The sequence below is a fragment of the Erithacus rubecula genome, assembly GCF_903797595.1.
Source record: "Erithacus rubecula genome assembly, contig: scaffold_247_arrow_ctg1, whole genome shotgun sequence".
Classification (NCBI taxonomy): domain Eukaryota; kingdom Metazoa; phylum Chordata; class Aves; order Passeriformes; family Muscicapidae; genus Erithacus; species Erithacus rubecula.
Window position 1 is genome coordinate 68,361 of NW_027636075.1, and position 18,429 is coordinate 86,789.

Consider the following 18,429-nt stretch of genomic DNA (forward strand, 5'->3'; position numbering starts at 1 on the left):
AAAAACCAGTACAACAGCATCCTCCAAAACCCTTTTAGTGCTGCCCCCTTCTGGACAAACCGCTATTACAAGCCCCCCCACCAGAAGTGCTGTCCCATTGTAGACAAAATCGTTACTGCATCCCCTTTGCCACAAGAGTGCAGCCCCCTTGTAGAAAAAACAGGTACTGCAGCCCCCCGCCCTTCAGCAGTGCTGCCCCCTGTGGACAAAACAGGTACTGCAGCCCCCCCACCAGTAGTGCTGCCCCCGTGAGAACAAAATTGAAACTGCAGCCCACCCCCCCCCCAGTAGTGCTGCCCCCTTGTGGACAAAACCTGTACTGCAGCCCCCTGCACCAGTAGAGCTGCCCCCTTGTTGAGAAAACTGGTACTGCAACCCTAAGACCCCAGTAGTGCTGCCCCATTGTGGACAAAACCGGTACTTCAGGCCCCCCCCCCTTCCAGTTGTGCTGACGCCTTGTTGACAAAACCGGTACTGCAGTCCCCCCTGGCCCACCTCAGTAGTGCTGAGCCCTTGTGGACAAAACAGGTATTACGGCTCCCCCTTCAATAGTGCTGCCTCCTTGAGGACAAAACTGGTACTGCAGCCCATCCGCTTTCAGCAAAATCAGTACTGCAGCCCCCCCCCTCACCTCCCCCTTCCATAGAGCTGTCCCCTTGTGGACAAAACCAGTAGTGCAGCAGGCCCACCCAGTAGTGCTGACCCCTTGTGGCAAAAATCGGTACTGCCGTCGCACCCCCAGATAGTGCTGCTCACTTATTGACAAAACCGGTACTGCCGCCCCTCACTTTCAGTTGTGCTGTGCCCTTTTGGAACAAACCGATATTGCAAACCCACCCCCCCAGTAGATCTGCCTCCTTGTGGACAAAACGGGTACTGCCGCCCTGGCCCCAGGTAGTGCTGCACCATTGTGGAGAAAACCGGTACTACCGCCCCGCCCCCAGGTAATGCTGCACCCTTGTGGACAAAACCGGCACTGCAGCCCCCCCCAAAGTAATGCTGCTTCCTTGTGGGCAAAACAGGTAATGCAGCCCACCCCCTTCAGTAGTGCTGCCCCCTTGTAGACAAAAACAGTACTGCAGCCCACCCCTAGCAGTGCTGCCCCTTGTGAACACAACTGGTACTGCAGCCCACCCCCTCACTAGTGCTGCCCCCTATTGGACAAAACAGATACTGCAAACCCTCCTCCCCACCCAGTAGTGCAGCTTCCTCATGGTCAAAACCAGTACTGCAGCAACCCACCCAGTAGTGCTGACCACTTGTGGACATAACCGGCACTTCAGCTTGCCCACACCTCAGTAGTGCTGCCCCCTAGTGGACAGAGCTGATACTGCAGCCCCCCACCCAGTAGTGCTGCTTTCTTGTGGTCAAAACCGGTACTGCAGCCCACCCCCCCAGTTAGTGCTGCACCCTTGTGGACAAAGTTGGTAGTGCAGCTCCTCAACAAGTAGTGCTGTCCTCGTTTGGACAAAACAGGTAATGCACTCCCCCCCCCCAATTAGTGCTTCTTCCTTGTGGAAAAAAAAGGTACTGCAGCCCACCCCAACAGTAGTGCTGCCCCCTTGTGGACAAAACCAGTACAGCAGCCTTCCCCAGTAGAGCTGCCGCTCTGTGGACAAAACTGGCACTGCAGCCCCCACCCCAGTAGTGCTGCTTTTTAGTGGACAAAACAGCTACTGCAGTTCCCCCGCCAGTAGTGCTGCTTCCTCGTGGAAGAACCGGAATTGCAGCATCCCCCACCCCCCGGTAGTGCTGCACACTTGTGGACAAAATCGGTACTGCCACCCCATCCCCAGGTAGTGCTGCCCCCTTGTGGACAAAACCGGTACTGCCGCCCCCCCACAGTAGTGCTGCTTCCTTGTGGACAAAACAGGTACTGCAGCCCCCCCCATCAGTAGTGCTGCCCCTTTTGCACCAAACCAGTACTGCAGCCCCACTGCTTTCAGTAGTGCTGCCCCCTTGTGGAAAAAAACAGTGCTGTACCTCCCCTACCAATGCTGCCTCCTTGTGAACAAAATCGGTACAGCAGCCCCCCGCTATTGAGCAGTGCTTCCTCCTTGTAAACAAAACCAGTACTGCAGCCTGCACACCATTAGAGCTGCCACCTTGTAGAATAAACAGGTACTGCAGCCCCACCCTCACTATTGCTGCCCCCTCTTGGACAAAACCGGTACTGAAAACTCTCCTCCCTGCCCCAGTAGTGCTGTTTCCTCGTGGCCAAAACTGGTACTGCAGAACCCCTCCTTCAGTAGTGCTGCCCCATTCTGGACAAAACACACACTTCAGCCCCCCCCATTCAGTAGTGCAGCCCCCTTTTGGACAAAACATGTACTGCAGCCCTCCCTCCAGTAGTGCTGCCTCCTTGTGGATAAAACCGGTACTGTAGCCCCCCCCTTCGTGCTGCCACCTTGTGGAAAAAGCTGGTACTACAGCTCGCCCTCTCTCACTTGTGCTGACTTCTTGTGGACAATACTGGTACTGCAGCCCCCCTCAAGAAAAAACTCGTTCCTTCTGTAAAAAACTGGTAATGAAGCCCCCCCACCACAGTAGTGCTGCTTCCATGGGGCCAAAACAGGTACTGCAGCCCCCACTCCCTCAGTACTGCTGCCCAATTGTGGACAAAACTGGTACTTCAGGCCCCCCCCTTTCAGTAGTGCAGCCCCCTTTTGGACAAAACATGTACTGCAGCCCCCGTCCAGTAGTGCTGCTTCCTTGTGTATAAAACCGGTACTGCAGCCCTGCTTCCAGTAGTGCTGACCCCTTGTGGAAAAAAACGGTACTACAGCTCACCCTCCCTCCTGTGCTGCTTTCTTTTAGACAAAACAGGTACTGCCCCCCCCCCTCCAGTAAAGCTTGTTCCTTCTGGACAAAACCGGTACTGCAGCCCCCCCTCTTCCCGTAATGCTACTTCCTTGTGGACAAAACAGGTACTGCAGCTCACTCCCCAGTACAGCTGCCGCCTTGTGGTCAAAACCGACACTGCAGCCCCTCCCCCCCTGTAGTGCTGCTTCCTTGTAAACAAAACCTATACTGCAGCCACCTGCACCAGTAGTGCTTCACCCCTGTAGACAAAACAGGTACTGCAACCCACCTCCTCTTTCAGTTGTGCTGACCCGTTGTGGACAAAACCAGTACCGCAGCCTCCCTTTCCCCAGTAGTGCTGACCCCTTGTGAACAAAACCAGTACTGCACCCCACCCACCACTAGTGCTGCCCCCTTTTGGGCAAAACCGGTTTTGCAGCCGCCCCTTCCTCAGTAGTGCTACTTTTTTGTTGACAAAACCAGTACTTCAGCACCCCCCTTTCAATAGTGCTGCCCTCTTGTAGACAAAAGCGGTACTGCCGCCTCCCCCACAGTAGTGCTGCTTCCTCGTGAACAAAATAGGTAATGCAGCACCCCCTTCCCCCATCAGTAGTGCTGCCCCATTGCGGATAAAACAGTACTGCTGCCCTCCCCATTTAAGTAGTGCTGTCCCATTGTGCACCAAACCGGTACTGCGGACACCCCCCTTTCAGTAGTGCTGATGCCTTGTGGACAAAACCGACGCTGCAGCCCCTCTCCCCCCCTTAGTGCTTCTTCCTTGTGGAAAAAACCTATACTGCAGCCCCCTGCAACAGTAGTGCTGCCCCCTTGTGCACAAAACCGGCACTGCCGCCCTCAGCCCCCAGTGGTGCTGCTCCGTTGTCGACAAAATCAGTACTTCAGCCCCCCCTTTCACTATTGCTGCCCCCTCTTGGACAAAACTGGTATTGAAAACCCTCCACCCCAACCCAGTAGAGCTGCTTCCTGGTGGCCAAAACCGGTACTGCAGTCCCTCATCCCTCAGTAGTGCTGCACCGTTTTGGACAAAACTGGTAGTTCCCCCCCCCCCCCCGCCCCCAAAACCCTTTCAGTAGTGCAACCCCCTTTTTACAAAACATGTACTGCAGCCCCCTCTCTATTAGTGCTGTTTCCTTGTGGATAAAACCGGTACGGCAGCCCTCCCTCTTCCAGTAGTGCTGCTCCCTTGTGGACCAAACAGGTACTGCAGCTCGCCCCCCCAGTAGTGCTGTCCCCCTGTGGACACAACAGGTACTGCATCCTTCCCCACCAGTAATGCTGTCCCCGTGAAAACAAAACCAACACTGCAGCTCTCCCCCCTCCACCTGTAGTGCTGCTTTCTTGTGCACAAAACCTATACTGCAGCTCACCCCCCAGTAGAGCTGCTGCCTTGTAGACAAAAATGACATTGCAGCCCCTCCCACCCCTTAGTGCTGCTTCCTTGTGGACAAAACCTATACTGCAGCCCCTGCAGCAGTAGTGCTGCCCCCTTGTGCACAAAGCTGGTACTGCAGCCCTAAGCCCCCAGTAGTGCTGCTCTGTTGTGCACAAAACCCGTACTTCAGCCCCCTCTTTCAGTAGTGCTTCACCCCTGTAGACAAAACAGGTACTGCAACCCACCTCCTCTTTCAGTTGTGCTGACCCCTTGTGGACAAAACTAGTAATGCAGCCCTGCCCCCCCTCATTAGTGCTGCTCCACTGCAGACAAAACCAGTACTGGAGCCTCTCGTTCCCCCAGTACTGCTGACCCCTTATGGACAAAACCGGTACTGCCGCCCGCCCCTTCAATAGTGCTGCTTCCTTGTGGACAAAACTGGTACTTCACCCCACCCACCACTAGTGCTGCCCCATTTTGGGCAAAAGCGGTACTGCAGCCCTTCCCACCCCCCCCCCCCCCATAGAGCTGTCCCCTTGAGGACAAAATCGGAAGCCCAGACCCTCTGCTCAGTAGTGCTGTCCCCTTGTAGACAAAACAGGTACTGCAGCCCCTCCCTTTTTAGTTGTGCAGACCCTTTGTAAACTAAACTGGTACTGCCCCCCCCCCCTTCAGTAGTGTCCACCATTAGGTCAGAACCAGTACTGCAGCCCCCAGTTCAGTATTGCTGCTTCCTTGTGTACAAAACTGGTACTGCAGCCTCCCTTCCCTCAGTTGTGCTGACCCCTTGTTTACTAAACCGGTACTGCCACCCCCCGCTTCAGTAGTGCAGCTTCCTTGTAAACAAAACTGGTAATGCACCCCATCCAACACTAGTGCTGCCCCGTTTTGGGTAAAACCGGCACTGCAGTCCCCCCCCCCCCCCCCCCCCCCCCACAGAGCTGTCCCATTGTGGACAAAACTGGTAGTGCAACCCCCCCCCACCTCAGTATTGCCGCTCCTTTATGGACAAAACCAATACTATTGCCTCCTAGTGCTGCTTTCTTGTGGACAAAACAAGGAATGCAGCCCCTCCCTCCATCAGTAGTGCTTCCCCCTTGTGCAAAAGACCGGTAGTGCTGCCCTCCCCACAAGTAGTGCTGTCCCCTTGTGCACCAAACCTCTACTGCAGCCCCCCCCGTTTCAGTAGTGCTACTCACTTGTAGACAAAACCGGTGCTGCAGGCCTTCCCCACCACTGCTGCCCCCCTTGTGAACAGAACCAGTACTGCAGCCCCCCTCCTCACTAGTGCTGCCCCCTTGTCGACAAAACCAGTAGTGCAGCCCCCCCCATTGAGCAGTGTTTCCCCCTTGTAAACAAAACCGGTTCTGCAGCCTCCCTCATGAGTAGCGCTGCCCCCTTGTGGGTGAAACAGGTACTGCAGCCCCCCCCCCCCCACTAGTTCTGCCTCATCTTGGAAAAAACCGGTACTGGAAACCCTCCACCCCACCCCAGTAGTGCTGCTTCCTCGTGGCCAAAGCTGCTATTGCAGCCCCCCTCCCTCAGTAGTGCTGCCCCGTTTTCGACAAAACCGGTACTTCAGCCCCCACCTTTCAGTAGTGCAGACCCCTTTGGACAAAACATGTACTGCAGCCCCCCTTCCCGTATTGTTGCTTCCTTGTGGATAAAATCGGCACTGCAGCCCCCCCATTAGTGCTGCTACCTTGTGGACAAAACCCATACTGGAACCCCCCCCCGCCCCCCGCCCGAAGTGCTGTGCCCCTGCGGAGAAAAAGACCGGTACTGTAGCCCCCTCTCCCCACTAGTGCTGCCCCCTTGTGGACAAAACCGGTACTGAAGCTCCCAGCACCAGTAGCGCTGACCCCTTGGGAAGAAAACCAGTACTGCAGCCCCCCCACCAGCAGTGCTGCCCCATTGTAAACAAAACTGTTACAGCATCCCCTTTGCCCCAGTAGTGCTGCTTCCTTGGAGACAAAACACATACTGCAGCTCACCCACCCCCCAGTAGTGCGGATTTTATTGGAAAAAACAAGTACTGGAGCTCTGCCCCAGTCCTCAAACTCCCATCCCAAATCCCAAAATTTCCACCCAAATCCCCACAAAATCCCCCAATTCCTGTTTTCCCCAAAATTCCCATGCCATTTTTCCCAAATTCGCCCCAAATTCCCATTTTTCCCCCAATTTCCATTTTTCCCCAAATCCCCATTTTTCCCCAAAAAGTCCCATTTTCCCCCCAAATTCCCTCCAAATTCCCAATATCCTGGGGTTTTTTCCAAAATTCCCCTTTTCCCCTCATTTTCCACTCCAAAATTCCCATTTTCCCCAAAAATTCCTATTTTCCCCCGTTTTTTTACCCCAAATTCCCCCAATTTGCCAAATTCCCTCAATTTCCCAAATTCTGGGGGTTTTTTTCCCCAAATTCCCATTTTCCCTCAATTTTTCCCCCCAAATTCCCATTTTTCCCCAAATTCCCCCAATTTCCCAAATTCCTGGGTTTTTTCCCAAAATTCCCATTTCCCCCCCAAAATTCCCATTTCCCCCCCCCCCCCCCAAATCTCCATTTTCCCCCCAAATTCCCCCAATTTACTGGGGTTTTTTTTTCCAAAAATTCCCATTTGTCCCCCCATTTTCCCCTCCAAATTATTATTTTCTCTCCAAAATTCCCCTTTCTCTCCTCCCAAATCTCCATTTCCCCCCCAAATTCCCATTTTTCCCCCCAAATTCCCCCAATTTGCCAAATTCCTGGGACTTGTTTTCCAAAATTCCCATTTTTCCCCTCAAAATTTCCATTGTCCCCCCCAAATCTCTATTTTCCCCTCCCAAAATCCCAATTTTTACCCTCCAAATTCCCATTTTCCCTCAAAGTCCCCCAATTTCCCAAATTCCTGGGTTTTTTTTCCCCAAAATTCCCATTTTTCCCCCCCAAATTCCCATTTTCCCCAAAAATTCCTTCAAATTCCCCCAATTTCCCAAATTCCTGGGGGTTTTTTCCAAAATTCCCATTTTTTCCTTCCAAATTCCCATTTTTCCCCCAAAATTCCCATTCCCCCCCAAATTCCCCCAATTTTCTGTTTTTTTTCCAAAATTCCCATTTTCCCCCCATTTTCTCCGCGAAGTTCCCCCAATTTCCCAAATTCCTGGGGCTTTTTTTCCCAAAAATTCCCATTTTTCCCCCAAAAATTCCCATTTTTCCCCCAAAAGTCCCATTTTCCCCCCCAATTCTCCATTTCCCTCCCCAAATCCCCCCATCCCCGTCACTATTATCCCTATTCTCATTTTTATTCTCACTTTTATTTTTATTTTCTATTTTATTTTTATTTCTATTTCTTCCATTCCCACCTGCACCTTTAGCGCCCCCTGGCGGCCGTCGCGGAGCCGCGCACGGTGAACCTGCCCCGGGGAAATCCTGGAATTCCAGGAGCTGCTCCCGCCAGCCCGGGCCCAGATCCTCCTCCAGCACAGCCAGGGGATCCCAAAAATATCCAAAATTACCGAAATTCCAAAAAACACCCGGTGAAAATCCAATAAATTATCATAAAATCACATTAAAATCCTATAAAAATCCCATAGAATCCGGGAATTTCTGGAGCTGGTCCCAAATCCTGACCCAATTCCCACTCCAGCACAGTCAGGGGATCCCAAAAATTCCTAAAATTATCAAAATATCCCAGAATTCCAAAAAAAGCCAGGTGAAAATCCCCAAAAGTAACATAAAGTCACATTAAAAGCTATAAAATACTATAAAATATCAAAAAATCACATTAAAAACTATAAAAATCCCATAGAATCCTAGAATTCCAGGAGCTGCTCCCGCCAGCCCGGGCCCGGCTCCTTCTCCTTATCCAAAATTACCGAAATTCCAAAAAACACCCGGTGAAAATCCAATAAATTATCATAAAATCACATTAAAATCTGTAATATCCTATAAAAATCCCATAGAATTCGGGAATTTCTGGAGCTGGTCCCAAATCCTGACCCAATTCCCACTCCAGCACAGCCAGGGGATCCCAAAAATTCCCAAAATTATCAAAATATCCCAGAATTCCAAAAAAAGCCAGGTGAAAATCCCCAAAAGTAACATAAAGTCACATTAAAAATGATAAAATACTATAAAATATCAAAAAATCACATTAAAAACTATAAAAATCCCATAGAATCCTGGAATTCTTGGAGCTGGTCCCAAATCGCAGCTCAGCTTCTCCTCCAGCACAGCCTGGGGATCCCAAAAATTCCCCAAATTATGGAAATTAAAACCCGGCGAAAGTCCACTAAATTATCATAAAAACACATTACATCCTATAGAATCCTATAAAAGCCCCATAGAATCCTGGAATTCCAGGAGCTGGTTCCAAATCCTGACACAGGATAAAAACCCCAATCCTCTACCCGGGTCTGCCAGCCCAGCATGGGCTCTGCGCTTTGCCGGAGCCAAACCCCAACAAACCCCAATAAACCCCAATAAACCCTATAAAACCCAATAAAATCCTATAAAAACCCTATAAACCCAATAAATCCTATAAAAACCCTATAAACCCCAATCCCCTACCCGGGTCTGCCAGCCCGGCATGGGCTCTGCGCTCTGCCGGAGCCGCACCAGGATCGGCTGCAGCTGTGGGGTCAGAACCGACGAGTCTGTGAGGGACTGTGGGGTTATGGGATTGTGGGATTGTGTGGTTATGGGATTGTGGGATTGTGGGACTGTGGGGTTATGGGATTGTGGGGTTATGGGATTATGGGTTTGTGGAATTATGGGGTTATGGGATTGTGGGGTTATGGAATTGTGGGGTTGTGAGATTGTGGGGTTATGGGGTTATGGAATTGTGGGATTGTGGGGTTATGGGATTGTGGGACTGTGGGGTTATGGGATTGTGGGATTGTGGGGTTATGGGATTGTGGGATTGTGGGACTGTGGGGTTATGGGATTGTGGGACTGTGGGGTTATGGGTTTGTGGGGTTATGGGATTATGGGATTGTGGAATTATGGGGTTAGGGGATTGTGGGGTTATGGAATTGTGGGGTTGTGAGATTGTGGGGTTATGGGGTTATGGAATTGTGGGATTATGAGGTTATGGAATTGTGGGGTTATGGGACTGTGCAGTTATGGGATTGTGGGGTTATGGGATTTTGGGGTTATGGGTTTGTGGGGTTATGGGGTTATGGGATTCTGGGTTTATGGAGTTTTTGGGATTTGGTGGTTTATGGGGTTATGGGATGTTCTTGGTGTATTTTGGGCTATTTTGGGGGTGTTTTTGTGGTGATTTTGGGGTGGTTTTGGGATATTTCTGGGATATTTTTTTGGTGGTTTGGGGGTGATTGTGGGATTGTTTTGGGATATTTTTGGGGTGGTTTTGGTATAAATTTGGGATGTTTTGGGGTGTTTTTAGGGTGATTTTGAGAAATCTATTGGGGTGTTAATGGGATATTTTTGGGGTGATTTTGAGTTGTTTATGGGATGTTTTTTGAATTGTTTATGGGATATTTTGGGGTGATTTGGGGATGCTTTTTGGATTTTTTGAGTGTTTTTGGGATATTTTTTGTGATAGTTTTGGGGTGATTTTGGGGTGATTTTGGGATGGTTTTTGGGTTATTTTGGGGTGTTTTGGGGGTGATTTGGGTGTTTTTGGTGTCCCACCTGCCATGCTCAGCAGCTGTCCCAGTTTGGGATTTGTCTGTGATATTTTTGGGATATTTCTGTGATATTTTTGTGATGTTTATGGGATATTTCTGGGATATTTTGGGGTGGTTTTGTGTTATTTTGGGATGTTGTTGGGGTGGTTTTGGGTGTTTTGGGTCCTTCCTGCCATGCTCAGCAGCTGTCCCAGTTTGGGATATTTCTGTCATATTTTTTGATATTTCTGTGATATTTTTGGGATATTTTTCGGGTGTTTATGGGATATTTTTGAGGTGATTTGGGGAAGGTTTTTGGGTTATTTTGGGATGTTTTTAGGGTGTTTTTGGGGTCCCACCTGCCATGCTCAGCAGCTGTCCCAGTTTGGGATATTTCTGTTTGGGATATTTGTATGATATTTCTGTGATATTTGTGTGATATTTTTGTGATGTTTATGGGATATTTCTGTGATATTTTTGGGATGGTTTTTGGGTTATTTTGGGATATTTTCGGGTTTATTTTGGGGTGATTTTGGGGTGTTTTGGGGTCCCACCTGCCATGCTCAGCAGCTGTCCCAGTTTCAGCGCCGCCCCCCTGGCCCGGCTCAGCGCGGCACCAAACGCTCGGCAGCGGCTGCTGACAGCAGGGGGGAGCCTGGGGGACAAACTGGGGAGGGGGATCCTGAAAATGGGGAGAGGGAGACAGATTGAGGAGGGGGAGACACAAATTGGGGAGGGGGAGACAGATTGGGGAGGGGAGACACTAATTGGGGGGGGAGAGACCCCAAATATGGGGAGGTGGGAGACCCTAAATTGGGGAGACAGACCCCGAAATTGGGGAGGGGAGAGACCCCAAATTGGGGAGGGGAGGACACGAAATTGGTTGGGGGGTGGGGATTTGGAGGTCCCCAATTGGGTCTGGGGTCTCAGGGGGATTTTGGGTCTGGGGTCTCACACTCACCCTGGCGCTGCTCCTGCCCCCACAGCCGCATCCGGGCGGCTCCGGCCAAAGCCCCCAGACCCAATTCCAGCTCCAGCCCTGGCAGAGCCAAAACTGACACCAGAGACCCCAGACCCGATTCCAGAGACCCCAGACCCCATTCCAGAGACTCCAGACCCAATTCCAGAGACCCCAGACCCAATTCCAAACTGGGCAGGTGGGGGACACCAATGGGGGACCCCAAAATCCCAGTGCCCCCATTTCCATTCCCAGTCCCCCGCAGTCCCCCGCAGTCCCTCCCAGTCCCCTCAGTTTCCCCAGTCCCTCCCAATTCCCTCATTTCCCATTCCCAGTCCCTCCCAGTCCATCCCAGTCTCCCCAGTTCCCATTCCCAGTTCCCCCAGTCCCTCCCATGGCCGCTGCCCGGCCCATCTGGCTCACGGGCACCGGCGCTGCCGGCCCCGCCCCCCGGCCTGGGGAGACCCCAAAATAAACACGGGAAACCCAAAACAGAGAGAACCCCAAAAATACAGAGAACCCCCAAATACAGAGACACCCCAAAAATAGAGACCCCGAAATAAACACAGGGACCCCAAAACCAGCACAGGGACCCCAAAAACAAAGAGAACCCCAAAACCAAAGAGAACCCCAAAAACAGAGACCCCAAAAACACTGACCCCAAAAATAGAGACCCCAAAATAAACACCGGGGCCCCAAAAACAGAGACCCCAAAACCACAGACCCCAAAAATAGAGACCCCAAAATAAACACTGGAACCCCAAAAATCAGCACGGGGACCCCAAAAACAGACCCCAAAATCAGACACTGGGACGCCCAAAATCACAGAGAACCCCCAAATACAGAGAGACCCCAAAAATAGAGAGAACCCCAAAAACAGAGACCTCAAAAATCAGCACAGGGACCCCAAAAATCAGCACGGGGACCCCAAAATAAACACAGGGACCTCAAAAACAGAGAGAACCCCAAAAATCAGCGGGGGGACCCCAAAAACAGAAACCCCAAAATCAGCACAGGGACCCCCAAAACTGCACCGGGGACCCCAAAAGCAGCACAGGGAACCCGAAAATACAGAGAACCCCAAAACCAGAGAGAATCCCAAAAAATACAGGGAACCCCAAAAGAAGCACAGGGACACCAAAATAAACCCTGGAAACCCCAAAAAATACAGAGAACCCCCCCAAAAATAGCGAGAACCCCCCGAAAAATGCGGGAAACCCTAAAAACACCCAAAATAATGAACCCCCCCAAAACGAAACCCAAAAATAGAGGGAACCCCCCAAAAATACGAGAACCCAAAAATAACAGGACCGACCCCCCCCCCCCAAATATCAGGCCCCCCCCCCCAATACTGGGAACCCCCAAAAAGAGCCGACACCCCCCCCCAAAAATTACCGGGACCCCCCAAATATCGGAACCCCCCCCAAATATTGGGAGCCCCCAAACTCCAGGATCCCCCAAAAAGAGCCGGGATCCCCAAATACCCCCCCCCCCCCGGAATATCGGGACGCCCCAAAAAAAACACCGGGACCCTCCAAATATTGGGAGTCCCCCAAATACTGGAACTCCCTCAAATATCGGGCCCCCCCCCAAAAAAATAGAGACCCCCCCCTCCCAAACACTGGGACTCCCCAAAAAGTACCAGGACCCCCCAAATATTGGGAGTCCTCCAAATACTGGGACCCCCCAAAACATTCGCGATTCCCCAAATACCGGGACCCCCCCCTCAAATATCGACACCAGCCCCAAATACCGGGACTCCTCCCCCAAAAATAGCGGGACCCCCCCCAAATATCGGGATCCCCAATCCTGGGACTCCCCCGCTCCAATACTGAGAATCCCCAAAATCAGGACACCCCCAAATATCGGGACCCCCCCCAAAAAAAAAATACCGAGACCCCCCCCAAACACCAGGACCCCCCCCCCCCAAAAAATAGAGACCCCCCTGAAACACTGGGACCCCCCAGAAAGAGCCGGCACCCTCCCCCAGTCACTGACCTGGTCCCAGTCGGTTTTTTGGGGGGCATCCTAGGCGGTTTTTTGGGGAGGGTCCCGGGGGGGTCTGGGCCAAGCCCCGTCCGAGCCCCCCCCGGGTGGAACCCCCGCAGGGACCCCCGGGAGAGAGCATCGGGAATCGTCAATGAATACTCAACATGTTGATGCATTTAGGGAAGTCTTTTCTGAGTTAGTGTGTGCTCTGGGCTGAACTTCAAGTACCCGGAGATAAGAAACTTTTTCTTTATTGTTTTTGTCTTTGTGTCGGTTTCGCGTGCTGGGGGAGGGGTGGATTTCACCTGAGGGAAGCAACGTGAGGCCGGGGAGTGGGAGGGGCTGTCCCGCGTCTGGGGGCCTCCCCTGTGAGCTGCGGGGACCAATCAGAGAGCTGATTGAGTGATGGACAGCTCGGGAAACCAATGAAAAGTCATTTTGCTTTCTCAATTCACAGTGGATCAAGTTAACTAATCTCTCCTTCGGCCTCAGGCTCCCGGTGTGGTGCCGTGGCCTCTGGCCGGAGCCCCGGCCGCCAGCCCGGCCCCGGCTCTGCGGGGAGCCCCCGGCGCGGCCCCGGCTCGTGCTGGGACAGTTTCAGTGGCTGCTCCCGGGGCGCGCGGGGCTCGGCCATGGGGCGAGTGGGGCGAGCGTGGAACGGACACGCGGACAAGCGAACACGCGGAGAAACGGCCCCGGGGGTTCAGTTGCAACAGCAACAGCGGCAGCGGCGGCAGCAGCGGCAGCAGCAGCAGCGGCGGCGCCAGTGGCATCAGCGAGTCTACAGATCCTCTGGATCTCTTGTTCCTTCTCTTCCTCGGAGTTGCTTTCCCCGACCCTCTCCCTCTCTTACCTTCTCCCCTCTTCCCGTTCCGGGCCATGTTCCGAGCCCGCCCCCGGCCCCGGGCGGGGCTGCCCCTGCCCCGTCGCCGGCCCCGGCCTCGGCTCCGCCCATCCCCCCGCGGTCTCGCCTCCGCCCGGCTCTCGCTGTCCTGGCTGTGGCGCTGTTGGCTGGGCATCAGTGCCTGGGGCTGGGGAGGCATCACTTCTCTTTGGCTCCGCTTGTCCCAGCCCCAGTCCCAGCCCCGGCCCCGGCTCCTCCCGGGGCCCGTGGAGGGCACACACGGCGCGGCCGCTCCCGCCGCCCCCGCTGCGGCTCCTTCAGCCCGAGCTCTGCCGGGGCCCGGGGCGGGTGGGGATGCCCGGCCCAGGACGCTCGGGGGGCGCTTGGGGGCCGTGTCTGGCCCCAGGCCGAGCGCTGACAGCCGCGTGTCGCCCGCAGGGAAGGTGCTGGAGGCGTTGCAGGAGCGGTACCGGATGGGTTCGCTGCTGGGCAGAGGCGGCTTTGGCAGCGTCTTCTCGGGCACCCGGCTTGCGGACGGCGCCCCGGTGAGTGGCAGGGGCGGAGAGGGAGGGAGGAGGAGGGAGGAGGAAGAAGAAGACGAGGAAGGGGAGGCTGGAGCGCGGCGTGCTGGGCAGTGAGCTCAGCCCGCTGCTTCCCCTTGGCTCACAGGTTGCCATCAAGCGCGTGCCCCGGAATCGCATTCAGCACTGGGGCGATCTGGTGAGTGAGTGAGGCCAGCGGCAGAAGCCGGGGCGTGCCGGGCGGCGAGGAGCCGGGGCCCGGCAGGGTGAGAGCCGCCGGGAGCCCTGCAGGGAGAGCGGGCGTGGGGTGAGCGGGGGGTGCAGAGCATCCCGGGCTGGCTGAGGAGCCCCAGAGCCCTGGCACGGCCTCAGCCCCGCTGATGGCATCGTGCTCCTCGCGCAGCCCGACGGCGCCCGTGCGCCCCTGGAGATTGTGCTGCTGGACAAGGTGTCCACTGGATTCCCTGGAGTCATTCAGCTGCTGGAGTGGTTTGAGCTGTCCAGCTGCTTCTTGCTGGTGATGGAGCGTCCAGAGCGATGTCAGGACCTCCGTGATTTCATCGCGGCTCGGAGATTCCTGCCGGAGGAGGAGGCGCGGGGGCTGTTTCGCCAGGTGCTGGAGGCCGTGCGTCACTGCAGCAGCTGCGGGGTCCTGCACAGGGACATCAAACCGGCCAACATCATCATCGACCTGGACAGTGGGCAGCTCAAACTGATTGACTTCGGCTGTGGCACCTTCCTCCAGGACACAGTCTACACGCAGTTTGCAGGTGAGCCGAGCCTGGGGGATGCTCCTGGGCATCTCATGGCCCAGCCTGGCTGTGGCACCAGGGATTTCCCCCTTTGCTGCAGGCCATGGCATTGCTTCTGCAGCCAAGTTGCTCTTGGGTGGGGGTCAGAGGGGGGCCAGCTGCCAGCTCTGCCAACCTCATTCACCAGCCACTCAGCCGTGGCTGGAGCTGGGGCAGCCAGCCTGACACAAACCCCATGGGGGTGGCAGAGAGGGGGGTCAGACCTGGGCGCTGCTCAGTTTGGTGTGCAGGCGAGGAAGGGCTTGGACTGCTTTGCTGCCCTTGTTTGCCTTAGCTTATTAGTGTTTTCTGGGGGCAATGCAAGCAGGGAGGAGAGTGGGTTTTTCCCACCACTGGGTGGGTTTTTCTTCTGTGTGTCCTAGCTGGGCCTTCCCAGGGCTTCTACTGCCCTCTCCCAATACCAGTGGCTTCTTTTCCAACCCCAGATTTGTACACAAGAGCCAGGTGCTCGCAAGGAGGCAGCAGGTCACCCCCTGTGCCACTGCTGCAGCCCCCCCATGCCCAGGAATGCTGGGGCCAGGCTCTGGGAGCAGCAGCATTCCCCTGATGAGCTCCATCTGTATTCCATAGGAACACCATCCTACAGCCCCCCGGAATGGACCCAGCTTAAATGCTATCATGGCGAGGCAGCAACCATCTGGTCCCTGGGCATCGTGCTGTACCAGATGGTCTGCGGGAAGCACCCGTTCAGGAGGGGCCGGGGCATCATCCGGGGCCAGCTCAAGTTCCCACAAGGGCTCTCTCAAGGTGGATCCTCATCTCTGGGCACGGGGAATACCAGTGCTGGGAGACAGCAGTGGGCTCGTGAGCATCCTGCTCTGGCACCTGCTGAGGAGGTGGCTCATGTCCTGCTCTCCTCCAAAACAGGGAGCTGTCTGGAAAGTTTAGGCCCAGTTCTGAGCACATCCAGCAGCGCCTGGGTATGGGAACAGTGGGGCAAAGCAAACAGGGTCCTTCTCCAGCTGACTGGTGGTTGCTGGTTTCTCTCCCCAGAGTGCCGAGATGTTATCAGCTGGTGTTTATCCATGCGGTCCTTGGACAGGCCATCTGTGGAAGATCTGTTCCATGACCCTTGGCTGCAGGATGTTCATCTGCCCTAGAAGATGGGAGAGATTCACAGGCACCATTTAATCCAGGAGCCTTTGATCAAACAGCTACACACATCTCTTGGTCACAAGAAGCAAAGAAACCCAGATTTTTTGTACCATGGAGCAGGGGTCATCAGATGGGAGCATCTGTTCTGGAGCTGAGCTGGTCTTGCAAGCACTGGCAGCCACCATTCGACCTGGTTTTACCTGTCCTGGTTCAGTGATGGCTGAGTCCCTGGGCAGAGCACAGACAGCCTGGTCTGGCCCCCAGGGAAGGAGAAGCAGCCCCTGGAGAAGCTGTACCAGGTGGGGCGGCTGCAAGGACAACCTCAAGGATGACAACCTCTGCCTGGCCCTGGCCACTGGCAGCTGGAGATGATCGACTTCGATTCTGGCATCTTCTTCAAAGACAATCCAAGCCCAATTTGCAGGTGAGTCCCCAGGCAGGGGGATGGTCCCAGATCTGGGCATGGCACGGCCTGGCTGGGTACCAAAGGTTCCCCCCTTTGCTGGGGTGGATGCAAGGAACTCTTGAGTGGCTGCCAAGCTGGTTCTTGGCTGTGGGCAGCTGCTGAGGGGCTGGATGTGCCATGGTGGCTGCAGGCTGGGCACACGTGCTGCCCTCCTGCTCTGCTCCCAGGGGCAGCAGTGACTGGGAGGTTTGTGCCCAGCTCTGGGCACAGCCAGCAGGGCCTGGGCACTGCGGGCTTGGGACAAGGGGGACAGGAGCCTTCGGCTGACGGGCGGGTTCTGGTTTCTCTCCTTGCAGCCGGGCTCTGCGGATGCTGAGGCAGCTCTGGGCTGTGCCAGGGCTCTGCTGGGCTCAGCCCTGGGCACAGGGCTCTGCCCTCACAGGGCTCTGACAGCTTTGCACCAGACGAGCCCGTTCCGAGCGCACCGCCTGAGCTTTCTGCTTTGCAGGTGAGTGAGACGCTCCTGCAGGCCAAGGGTTTGCTGTTAGGGACACACACCCAATGGGCAAGAACCCACACTCTCCACGGTGCCAGCTGAACCTCTGGATTTCCACAGGATGTCCCACTCTTCATTCCTTTTTGGCTGGAATTGTGCAGTTGCACTTTCTTCTTCCTCTAGAAGTGTCACGAGTGGGCAAAACCTGGCGAGGGGCCGTGTTCCTAAGGCAGTGCAGCCTGGAGCTGATGGAAGGAGAATTTCCGTTCTGCACTCCCAAACCAAGCAAAAAGCTGTAAGTGGGACTTTCCGTCTTTAAGAAGCCCCTGACAGTTTCAAAGGGAATGTGCAGCTCTTTCACGGGGTGAGAAGGAAGAGCATCTCCTAAAGGATTTGGGCAGTGATAGAGTTTAAATTGCCAGTCTTGCCAGGAGCTGGCAGGGCACAAAGCAATTTCTCTTGTTTCACTCCAATTCTACCACAATTTAAAATAACTATATTGGAAATAAACCTCAAAATCTTTTTAGAAAAGGTTACTGAGGCCAGTAAAATGTATCAATGCCATCAACTCATTTACAAAGTAAATAACTGAGTTTTCTGCTGTGAAAGATCAATTATTAAATTGAATTAAAAGTTACGGAAGATTTTTCACTGCAAACTTGGGCGGGGTTTTATCTTTCACATTTTATAGAGGTTTTTTCTTTTCTTTTTTCTTTTTCTTTAGTTTAAAACAGAAAACATGCCATAAAATAGGAGTGTCTTCTGTTCCTGGTTCCCGTGTGGAGCAGCTCCTTCCCGCTGGCTGAGCTGTTCAGGCAGAGCAGTCTCTGGAAGAGACTCGCAGGCTCCCTGTTTGCTGTGCTGCCCCACTTGTGCCCAGCCAGCTTTTTTTTTTTGTAATTCTTTGCACTTTTGAAATATATAAATTACTCTGTTCCTTAAGTTGGTATCCGTGTCTTCGGTGCTGACCTTGCCCATGGGCAAAGCAGATATTGTGGGCCCCATAGAACCAAAGATGCCTTGTGACACTGTGGGGCCTGGTGTGACGAGGAGACCATTGTGGGACTGTGGGGCTCCATGGAACCATGGGGACCATTCTGACACTGCAGGTGACTTACATTACCTAGGGTTCCTTCTTTTCCTCTCCCTGTCCCTGCCCCAGCCCAACAGTGCAGGTGACATAGTCATGGTTACCTCCTGCAGCAACAACTGGAGGCACTGCAGGTCAGGGACAGCCACTCTGTGTCTGGAATGCTCAGCAGATCCTCAGCTTGGGAATTTCCTGCAGCCCCCGGGCCAGCCCCGCTGCCCAGCACAGCATCAGAGTTGGCCCCAAGGTTCCTCAGGCAGCTGCTGCTGCCCCAGGGACAGGGCAGCCTCTTTCCAGGGCTTCTCTGCACCCCAGGGGCTCCTGCTCTGCTTCTGGCACATTCCAGCTGCCCACAGAGCCTGTGCCAGGGAACACGTCTGTGCTGGCCTGAGCAGCCACTGCTGCAGCCCCTGCCC

General features: G+C 54.2%; 1 protein-coding gene across 1 annotated transcript in view; it reads left to right on the forward strand.

The window, feature by feature from the left end:
* Positions 1-16,353, forward strand: part of LOC306815838 (serine/threonine-protein kinase pim-1-like) — a gene marked incomplete at both ends in the record, with an annotated part of 57,214 nt that extends 40,861 nt beyond the window's left edge. The window contains 6 exons of the mRNA XM_079332364.1: positions 13,242-13,390; positions 13,821-14,138; positions 14,263-14,313; positions 14,518-14,884; positions 15,497-15,673; positions 16,286-16,353. Coding sequence (XP_079188490.1) covers positions 13,242-13,390; positions 13,821-14,138; positions 14,263-14,313; positions 14,518-14,884; positions 15,497-15,673; positions 16,286-16,353 — 1,130 coding nt within the window. The remainder of the gene's footprint in view (positions 1-13,241; positions 13,391-13,820; positions 14,139-14,262; positions 14,314-14,517; positions 14,885-15,496; positions 15,674-16,285) is intronic.
* Between the last annotated feature and the right edge of the window lie 2,076 nt (positions 16,354-18,429).